At 40.7% G+C, this 11,446-nt stretch overlaps 1 protein-coding gene across 1 annotated transcript; it reads right to left on the bottom strand.

The window, feature by feature from the left end:
* Positions 1-9,517: 9,517 nt before the first annotated feature.
* LOC146360743 (uncharacterized) lies at positions 9,518-10,753 on the bottom strand. The gene has a single exon (XM_084921325.1). The coding sequence runs from the start codon at positions 10,718-10,720 to the stop codon at positions 9,518-9,520; it is 1,203 nt and encodes a 400-aa protein (XP_084777451.1). The 5' UTR covers positions 10,721-10,753.
* Between the last annotated feature and the right edge of the window lie 693 nt (positions 10,754-11,446).

Genomic DNA, 11,446 nt, shown 5'->3' on the forward strand with positions numbered 1-11,446 from the left:
TTTTATTAATGATCTAGGCACGTTTTTATTAGTGATCTAGGCACGTTTTTATTAGTGATCTAGGCACGTTTTTATTAGTGATCTAGGCACGTTTTTATTAATGATCTAGGCACGTTTTTATTAGTGATCTAGGCACGTTTTTATTAATGATCTAGGCACGTTTTTATTAGTGATCTAGGCACGTTTTTATTAGTGATCTAGGCACGTTTTTATTAATGATCTAGGCACGTTTTTATTAGTGATCTAGGCACGTTTTTATTAGTGATCTAGGCACGTTTTTATTAGTGATCTAGGCACGTTTTTATTAATGATCTAGGCACGTTTTTATTAGTGATCTAGGCACGTTTTTATTAATGATCTAGGCACGTTTTTATTAGTGATCTAGGCACGTTTTTATTAGTGATCTAGGCACGTTTTTATTAGTGATCTAGGCACGTTTTTATTAGTGATCTAGGCACGTTTTTATGGGCTGCAATGCAAAAGCTCTTAAGGGAGCTTTTCTATACTTGTTAAGTCTGTGAAGGTTCTCAGTCATCCAGGTCATCGTAGTCTAAGGAGCTTGCAAAGAAAAGGAGTTTACTTGAAGACGTTTCACCTCTCATCCGAGAAGCTTCTTCAGTTCTAAGGTCAAATGGTGGGGAGTCCCAGATTTAAACCCAGTGGGAGTTTCCCCCCCACAGAGGGACAAAAGGACCCCCTGATGATCCTCTACCTAATCACACGGGCCAAGGTGTGAAACTGGGTGTGGGTCCCAATCAGCCAGAGTTTCAGGTGAGCTCATTGTGAAACCTGGCCCCACCCTATCATGTGATTTCCTGAGGTCAGATGGCCCAGGATGTGAGTGGGCGTTAAGGCGTCTGGGGAGGATCTCAAAACTGGAGTCCAGACGCTTTTCTTTGCAAGCTCCTTTGACTATACTTGTTAAGCAATCTACCATCTACCAAACCATGTTGGTGTGGCTTGGTAGATGGCTGGCGACAGTATGGCAAGGCAGGTGACCGGTAATGGCATGGCAGGCACAGGACTTGCAGGATGTGGCGTGGCAGGCGCACAGACCTCTGTCTCGGGCTGAGCACTCGTTTTACTGTGGATAAGCACTGTCTTACCAGTTTCAGCCAGTATCTTCACAAGGTCTTTTGCTGTTGTCCTGGGGGCGATTCACACGTTTCGCTCTCAGAATCTGTCTCCTTCCCCAGCGGTATGATGGTTGTACATAGCCATGTTTTTTTATACTTGCGTATTATTGTTTGAACGGATGAACATGGGACCTCCAGGCTTATTGAAATTGCACCCAAGGATGAGCCACACTTGTGGAGGTCCAAAAGTCTTTTCCTGATGTCAAGGGTTGATCCCATGATGTGTATGGGGTGGGCCTTTATATGCATACGCAGGTATGCCACCAGTTAACCCAAATTGATTTAATTAACCTATCAAGGAATCACTTAACCTATCAGAAGCTTCTTACGCTCAGACTGGAATCCTCTGGAGTTTTCTTGTTGTTTAAAAGGACACTAAGCTTAGTGTATGTATGCTTTTGACTTTGATTAAATTTTTTAAAATGCATAACAATTTCAGAAATGCAAAAAATGTGTCAATATTTATTAATCCAAAACAAAAAAGTTTACACCGATTTGATGTTTGACGGTAAAGAAAAAAAGCTTAAAAGCTACTCTACTGTACAGACATACAAGACATGTTTAGGTGCTCACAACATAATTTCACAATAAATTTTGTGTAAAAATAAAATTGCCTTGCTGCAAATGTATTACCTGCAGTACTGATCTATATTAATGTGTATAAGGGGATAAAAGTTTTATTTGACACCACGCTACCGAATGTAAATGAAGGAACATACTGTCACTCGACACGATGTAGAGTTCAGTTATTTAACAGAAATCAAACAAAGGCCATGTTAAATATAGTTTTACATATATGAAACAAGGACAAGAGGAGTGGAAACACCCTCTGAATCTCTGAGTGTATATTTGGAGGTGATTGCGTTGTTTGTGCACAGACTTCCTCACCTTTCCCAACAGCCAGGCTTATCAGACGCTTACTCGTAGAAGAAGGCTTTAGGAAGTTTTGGAGTAAGTGGGGCAGGTAGACTTAGAACCATCACTTTCTTTATATAGTACACTCCCTGTCCAGAATATAGATCAGGTTGCTGCATAGTATCAGTTACTGACTGCTCTGTCCTTGAGAGGCAGAGGGGAATAAATAGGAGATGGGCTGTATCTCTTCCACGGTGGACTTCAGAAAAAGTTGGTTCAACAACAGAGCAAAAAGAACTATGAATGTTAGAGAATTGTGGATCAATATGATCCTCATTGTGCAAGATGATTAGATCTTTAGCATGAATGCTCACCTCTGTTTTCTACACAGATACACATATCACTGATCTCATCACAAGCTCGTAGACACACACACATCACATGTTCACATGTGAGTGTTTTATCTGTCGCATGATTAATGAGATTTTGTTAAAAGAGCTGCGAGAGGGGGCCGGAGTTTGGAGTCGTCTGGGATCAGGTGAGGAGCTCGCAGCTCCAAGACCCTGATCCGATCTGCTCCCCGTGCAAGTTAAAATGGATCGAGCTCTGTTTCGCTTTGTTCACGGGAATAAGTCTCTAAACCAGCGGGGCCTGCGAAGCGCAGACCTAACATTGAACATTTTTGATAGCATTGGGTTGAAGCAGGCAGAGGAAACAGAATAACCATTTGTGTTTTCTCCTCAGGTATCACAATGTATAACAAACATAAATGTATCTAATTTAACTGATTTCTTTCAACAATCTCTTCTCCAAACAAGTAGAAAATTAATAAACCACGAGAGTAATTTTCTGAATAATGCAAGATAGCAAGAAAAATGCATCATATCATCTGTGGTATGATTACAGAAAATATAAGTTATGACCATTAACTGACAAAAGCATATACTGCATATACTGTAAAAGTCCCTATTAATCATATTAATAGATATATAAATATGAATATGTTAAAAAATGTTCATTTAGTAGCTGATACAAATATATCCTCTATCTTTACTTGGAAAACATTTTTCTGTAACACTGTTTTAATCCTGATCTTAATCGTTTGCTATACAAAAGCACAAAACAACTTATTCTGTTGTTTAAACATCAGAAGACAAAAAAAACTTAAATAATGCAAATAAATAACATCTAGCTCTGAAGTGAAATGTGAACCACTTTATTTACATGATATTTGGAAAAATATTTTATTCAAGAAGTTGAAATGATCAATACTAATACAGAGAATAATATTGTTATCTGACAGATGATTCTTTGTATTGTATTATAACAGGGTGAATGAAAGATTTCCTATATGTGTGCTTATTACAGCAGTGAATCAGTCTTTTAGAAGCTGCCCTGCTGCCTGTCCAGTAAGTGGTGAAGAGGGTGGTCAGGATTATACTTGATGGATAACCCAGGATTCATCTAGTTTCCAATTTATACTTGGGATTTGCATACTTGTCCCTTCCATTTACAGACTCCAGTACAAATCTCCACATCCTTGAAAATTTTAGTACAGCGCTTGTGCTCGCTGACTGGCGTCCTTTTCTTAAAGAAATCTAGTTACTCATGGACACTTTCCATTATAAATATTAATCACAGAGAACTCAAACAGGGATGGCAGTGATAAGACACTAGAGCAGAGCAGAACTGTAATGTCATCAGGTACTTAAATATAAGAACTGCCTCAGCCTGAGCTTGTTCAGTCATTATTTGTGAAATAGACATGGATCTTATATGATTTTCTTGTTGTACGGTCTGTGTGATAACTGAATAGATGAATATTAAATAATAAATGCCTGTAGTCTGCCCTTCTAGGAGATGGAGCTGTCTGTCCACTGAACTCTGAGCCCCGACCTCACTAATGTGCCAGAGGAATATCGTAGCCTGGAAAAGAGATTTAGTAGAGATTGCACCTCAGCTCTTCCATTCTGTATGTCATATGACCGCAGAACCGATATACTGCCACGTAAACTTCTCCTCTTAAATCTAGAAAGGGACGCCATGGAAAAACATCAAAATATCACTGACTCTCTAGGTGCAGCATCATTCATCATTCTTCCTCATTTTGCTGTATTTTCTGTTTGTAAATCTGCCAGGGAGGGGAAACAGGAGGACAAAGGAGGGGGGAACAAGCAAGCTGTAGTGCCTCTTCACTTCACTGTGCAATTACCTTTTGTGCAATACTTTTGTTAATAGTCAACGGTGCAATAGACTCCATACTTGAAATGTGCAATTTCACTTGTATTTTTATTTTTTATTTTTATTTTTATTCCTATTTATTCTATTTATCCCCTTTGTATATTTTATTTATATATGTTTCTGTATTTATATATGTGTGTGTATATATATAATATTCTGTAACTCTGTAACTTCTGTCGGTGCTGTGCTTTTTTGGAAACCGAATTTTCCAGAGGAACCCACCCGAGGGATTAATAAAGTTTTATCTTGTCTTATTTGTCTGGGTTTTTGCATCACTGAGACTACCCTCTGTAAAAATCCCTTTTAAACAGAAGATCAAGGCTGAGCAAACCTTCACTTTCCTGAACAAGGAAGGTTTTCTCTTCAGCACCTATCCCTGCTCCAGCCAGATCCTGCACAGCAGTATGAGGGTAGGGGGCAAATGACGCCCTAAGATCGGAGAGTAATTCACAAGTGTTCAGTCTGTCTTCAGTCCAACAACAAGGAGTAAAGGTCCTAAAGAGCTACAGACCATTATAGAAGAGAGCTGACTAACTATGGTTTATTCATTCACACCCCTCTCTTGCTTAGGCTTGCCATAAGTCAACTTCGACACTGGTGCCGAAACTGAGTGCTTCTGTGTGTTTCACAAATAAAAAAAATCATAAACAGCCATCAGAATGCTGTGTGGGGTCCGATTTATTCACAGTGGTGCAACAACCCATTTTTATCTGACCCTCAGGCCACGCTGCCTACACAGCCACTCCAGATATTGGTGGGAATGGCAAATATGAACCAGGAGCAAGCGGACGCACAGCAGGAGCAGCTTGACAAGCTGCGTGAAACAGGCGGACTGGCAGACACAGGTCCTGGAGTGACTGCTCAGGGTCGTCGTGTCACTGCCCACCCCTCCCCAGTGGCACTGCATCGCATGGGGGAAGGGCACAATCCCCAGGTTTTCCTGGAGGCCTTCCAGCCCACAGCAGAAACATGCCAGTGGCCTCCGGTGGAGTGGGTGCCGCGGCTGCTGCCCTTGTTGTCGTGGGAGGCCCAGACGGGGGTCTGAGTCTTCCACCAGAATCACAGGGGAACTTCGCAGACATCGGCCGGGCCATGCTTGACCAACTGGGCCTCTCCCCGGAAGATCATCGACGGCTCATTACAACCCCATGGCAGGACATCTGGGATATGATAAAACTCTGGAGTGAAAAATGGCCCAATTTTATTGGCCGGGCATCCGAGTGGATGTGCGCAGACGGTGCACGTCCTGCCCGGAATGTCAGTAACCAGCCAGCCATTCCAAAAGCCTCTTTGCGCCCTCTACCATTGATGGAGGTCCCATTTGAGCGCATTGGCATGGACCTCACCGGGCCATTTCACCGGCGTGCATGTGGCTATCGCTTTGTATTAGTTCTGGTGGAGTATGCAACGCGTTACCCGGAAGCAGTGCCGCTGCACACCATTTCTACAAAGAGTGTAGCACAGGCGCTGTTTCAGGTACCGAGTCGGCATCCAGTTCATCACACTGGTACGTCCGGCCATGTTCTCATGGACTGGGTGCGACAGCTGCATGCTGCATATGCTGCCACCTACCTGGATGATGTTATCATCCATAGTGACACCTGAGTAGAGCATGTGCAGTGGGTGGCTGCAGTCCTGGAGTCCTTGAGGCAGACAGGGCTCACGGCAAACCCAACGAAGTGTGCGGTTGGATAGAGGGAGGTGCAGTATCTGGGGTACCACTTGGGGCACAGGAGAGTTCGTCCACAGGTGGAAAAATATCAGCGATCACACACACTTACTTCGTACAAAAGGCTTTGGTGGTGATAACAGCTTCCAGACACTTCCAACTGTAAATTTGGCCCGTTCTTCCACACAAACAGTCGACCCATCCAGCCATCAACACATACTACAAGATGATAAGCTCCTCCCCTCCCAGGGAACCACATTACTGGCAGCCACTGATGAACTGTTTAAACTTCTCTTTGTTTTCAGCATGATGATGCTCCCACAAACATGAACACATTTCTATAGACAACAGTTTATAGCATTGATGTCGACACCACTAAAAAAAGTGCAAGAGTGAAAGAACTGAGAGAAAAGTTCATGAACAGCAGCTAAGTCAATATGGAGTATTACTGACCTTTAACTACGGTAATTGAAGGGTGCACTTTGTGCAGTTAAACACTGTATGAGTTATTCATGGCCAAAGAATCCTTGCTCTCTGCATTTCTGTTTACGGAGCCTAATGCTGTCACGGTTCTGGGTCCGTTTCGACCCAGTATTTTGAGTTTTGATGGTTAGTTTATTTTTGAATGATTGTTGTGGTTTTGGGCGCTATGGGTATTATTATTATAATGATGATTATTATTAGAATTCTATGTTTCTGTTTATTCATGTTTAAGGATTTATTCTCGGTTGTATCTCACGTTTAGTTTAGTTCAGGTTCCATGTGTCATTCTCTGTCTGTCTGTCTCTCAGTGTCAGGTCTGCGTCTTTGTGTAGTGTTCTTGTTTCCTGTTTTATTGTGAAGGTCTGCGTCTCATGTGAGTGAGTGTGTTCAGTTTTACCTCTGTCTCGTCTTGTTGATTATTCCCAGCTGTGTCCACCACCTGTGTGTAATTCCCCTGTGTTTCTCTGTGTGTATTTAAGTCGTGTCCTCTGTCATTGTAGTTGCTGGTCCGTCCGTGTATTCACCATGTTTCATCCATGTGTTCCCTGCTGTCTACCATCGTCTGCCTCTGCTCGCCCTCCTTCATGTTCGTGTTCTGGTTTCTGCGCTGTAGTTTAGTTGTTTTCCAGTATAATTTAGTTTGTCTTCATTTGCCATTTTCCCTTTGCCGTTTATTCAATAAACCACCTTCATATGGGCTCAAAATGTGGTCATAAATATTTTGTATGTGTAAAAAAGATTTGTGTGTGCGTAAAAAAGATTTGTGTGTGGACAGCCAAACCCATCTGTTCTCTGATTGGATTGTTACATTTGTGATTGACATGACATTGACCAATCAGATGAAAGGAAGAAAAATAGGGTCAAAATTCGTACTTGTAACTTGCAGGGTTTTTTTGGGCTAAGTCCACACACAAATCTTTTTTACGCACACACAAATCTTTTTTACGCACACACAAATCTTTTTTACGCACACACAAATCTTTTTTACGCACACACAAATCTTTTTTACACATACAAATCTTTTTTTACGCACACACAAATCTTTTTTACACATACAAATCTTTTTTACACACACAAATCTTTTTTACAAGTACAAAATATTTATGACCACATTTTGAGCCCATACCTTCACACCTTCACGACTACCTGCGCTTGGATCCTCCTTCTTTTCTTCCACACGGCTCTTCTCACTCGCCGTGACAAATGCTAAAGAACTGCATTCTTAAAACTGAGCTGAAAGACAAATAGTTAAAAATGGACAGATTTGTAGCTCCTTGTAGCTCAGAATACACCGAGTGCATCCAGCACCTTCATTTGTTTTCATGAGTTAAACCCAGGCAAAAAAATGTATTGTCATTTGTGCCCAAAATAAATGTTTCCTTAACTTTTTGCAGGTTGTAGAAAGCATTTAAATAGTTCTCATAATACTGGTAACAGGGCAAAAGTAGAGATGTTCAAAACACACATCAGTCAGATGTTACTGAGCATGTATCCTAGGAGCATGAACACGACATGAAGATGCACCTTCAACATCTTTTATGTCTGAAGAACAGGCAAAGTGAAATTGGAGTGTTGTTGAACCAGCTGACATTCAATCAGAAGTTAGATGTGATTTAAAGAGAAACAAATCATCTGGTTTATATAAGCAAGTTCCAATAATGTTCCAGGAATGTTTTTCATGCTGTTTTAACCTTGCAACTACATAAATCAAAGTGTAAGGGTATTTGTGAGATGTTAGCGAAATTAGTCATCATTCTCAAAATCCGTAGGTGCACTGATAATTCAACTTTATTATAATGACTTTCAAACATCAAATCACCGAGGGTCAAAACAAGGATGTCTGTATTTTACATTGTGCAATTTACCACCAAATCTGAGTTCCTCATTGATGAGGAAGCTCATTTCATCTCAAGATGGCGCTGGAGTGACGGCAGCCCTTCCTAGTAGCTCTGCAACACCGCACCTTTTCTTAACTTTTAACTTTTTATAGACTAACTTTTAACTTTATTTCACCTTCCTCTAGTTACTCTAGTCATTCCATGAGAATGGTTAAAATTGGACTTGGATGTTTTCACAGTTTTTACCAAAATGTATTATTTATGTGTATATCCCAGATCATTAAGGATATATTTATTTATCAGAAAAATGCATTTTCCCATCTCAGGCATTAGTTTTCTTTTATTATTTATCATATTTTCAAGATGTAGTGACTGTAATTCTTCAACCCCGTTATGGACACTTTGGAGGCTCTCTGAATATTATCATAAAATGTATTTCTAAAGAAATCAATATGTTTACATTAATTAGATGTCCCCCATACTTATTCAGTAATTTTACATAGAAAAATGACATAAAATCACACATTTTTACTCTCTTAAATCCTGAAATGTAACTAATGAGTGAAAGCAATCTTGTCATTTTTCATCAAAAATTTAGTTTAACTAAGAATTGTAATCAAAATCAATGATCATATGATAGCGCTCAATATTTTAGGCAGAAATCAGCAAACATTAAATTCTTTTTTCAACATTTTAAGAAAATAATATATGAAAATGTAGGTGTGACGGGGTTGAGACTAGCATAACAGGGTTGAAGAGACAAATACAGCTTTACAACTGAATTTCCCGGAGGAACCCACCCGAGGGATTAATAAAGTTTCATCTAATCTCTAATCTAATCTAATCTACTCTTAAATTCAATGTACAGGGCTTTCCCTTGGCATTATATCTCACTTTGTAACCATAGGAAGGACACCAGATACAAACTGCAGTAGAGTTAAGTTTTATTAATCTAAAGTAAAAACAACCACGACAGCACATTAACAACTAACAAACATTGTAAAGTGAATTACTCAAATGTAACATAATGTGTGTGTGTGTGTGTGTGTGTGTGTGTGTGTGTGTAGGCATAAGAGAGCCTCATGAGGTGTGCTAAAAGTCATCCTTGCTCCGATAACATACAATTAAACTTGATGAACTGGTTGAAGTAATAACAACAATAATCAGTTAACGATTTCAGTGTGTCTGTCTGTATCAGCGCCTGTGTCTGTGTCCATGTCACAGTGTTTTTGCATGTGTGTGCTTGCATCAGTGTGTCTGTATATATGCATAAATGTGCCGGTTGCTTCATGAATTCATCTTGTGAGTCGGTTCCACACCTCTTTCAAGGCTTCCACATGGCGCCTTGTCACAGCCTGTGGGGGTGGAATGAGTTCAAGGACATCATCAAACAGGTACCAGAGGATATCATCCTGATGCAGCCAGAAGAATCGGTTTGACCCAACACGATGCATGCATTTGACCTGGACTTGTGTTGTTTGTATGGTTAGAAAGATGCCTGGATACAAATCATCGTCATATCTGAGAATACACCATTTACCAACCAGCTCTGGACTCTCCCACTGGATTTCTTTTCCTGGATTCCCCCCACTGCCTGTCTGTGATACAGCTGTTTCTATCTTCTGGCCAACAGTGAAACACTGGGTGTTGCAGCACTTGCAGTTAAACTGCTTCCGAGTTGTGCACATGCAGCTTACATCACAAACCATCAGTTCTCCTGGAGCTACAGTAACGACCTGGTGAATTCTCATGGTTCCAGGAACAGCTGGTATCTGCTTCGGCATTTTCTTCACAGCTTCCTCAACATCTTCACTTTTCACAAAGAACAGTTTCACACTTGTGTTTGTTTCAGAAAAGACCCTGAATAACTCTTCTGCACCTGGGACGTCATGCCCCTTTGCTACCATCATGTCAGCTGCTCTTTGTAAGGCTCCCCCGACACCATCTGGTGCTCCTTTCCCATGACTGGCCTCGAAAAAAGAACCAGCCTTGAATCCTCTTCTGTCCAGTTCTGTAGTGAAAAGGTAGAAGTTTCCTCGTTGTTTGTATTGCGTACAGGCTCCGTCGCTTAAAAAGTGCAGCACAGACACTTGTGGATGTTGGCCTTGAAGGTAATCTAGCCCAGGATTTAGGTGCTGCCATATTGCTGGAGGGCCTTTATGTCTACTGGGGGAGATGGTGCTAAAGCACACAGGCTCTGAGAGTCCACCATCATACAACACACCAGTATGAAGGGTGACCTGCTGATGTGAAGCCCCAAAGTGGACGGCCTGAACTTGAGAACTGTATTTACAGCTGTAGTTTTCTGAGAAGTCAACATGTATCAAAGCCTCCTCCCCTGACATGTTGTTCTTCAGCTCACGGCAGAAGGCATACTGCTGCTTGACATTAAAGTGATGCATTTTAAATTTCTTTACAAAGCTCTGGAAGAGCTCAATGAGGTCCTCTTGTGTGTCCTCCACAGATTTCTTGACTGTCACCTTGACAGTTGCCTCCATCTCTCAGCTCACTCTGCAGGTTTCTCTCCCTTCTTTCAGGATCAGCTTTAAGGCGTTCCCGATACTTCCTTTGCCTTTCTGCTGCTGTTGTTGGTGCCATCTTACTCGCATCCTTAACATGGAACATAAATCACATTCAGCATGCATGCAGTATAAGAATGCTGATTGAATATAATAATAATTGATTTAAATAATTGGATAACCAAAGTATTAAAATCTCAACCCCATCACAATCAAAAACATAACAGGGTTGAGTGTGACTGGGTTGAGATTTTTGCACAAACTGGCTGCTGCTCAATATAGTGAATACCAGACAGAGAACACATGGCATGCATGAAATTCAAAATCACCATATATTCATGAACTAACAAAAAAGTTTTCATAAGTAATAGTTTTCTATCTTTTTTTCATGTTACGGTGTTGAGTCATTGAGGTTGACGACCACAATATCACAAGATAAATGACTAAAATAAAGGAAATGAATGGAGCAACTTGCCTGTCTCTGGTCCTGTTGTCCAAAAGACTTCAGTGATGTCACTTCCTGATGTATACAGAATTCTGGATCACACCATTGTATTTATGGGGGTGGGATCATTCATGTAACGGGGTTGAAGGGTTAGTCAGGTACAGGAATAATTGTGATTTTATTGAATAATTAACAATTAAATTTGAAAAAAAGAAATATTAACAGCAAAAGAGCACAAATAGATGTTTATGTTGATACCA

Source organism: Perissodus microlepis, chromosome 23 (genome assembly GCF_051167445.1).
Source record: "Perissodus microlepis isolate ML-2025 ecotype Zambia chromosome 23, ASM5116744v1, whole genome shotgun sequence".
Lineage (NCBI taxonomy): Eukaryota > Metazoa > Chordata > Actinopteri > Cichliformes > Cichlidae > Perissodus > Perissodus microlepis.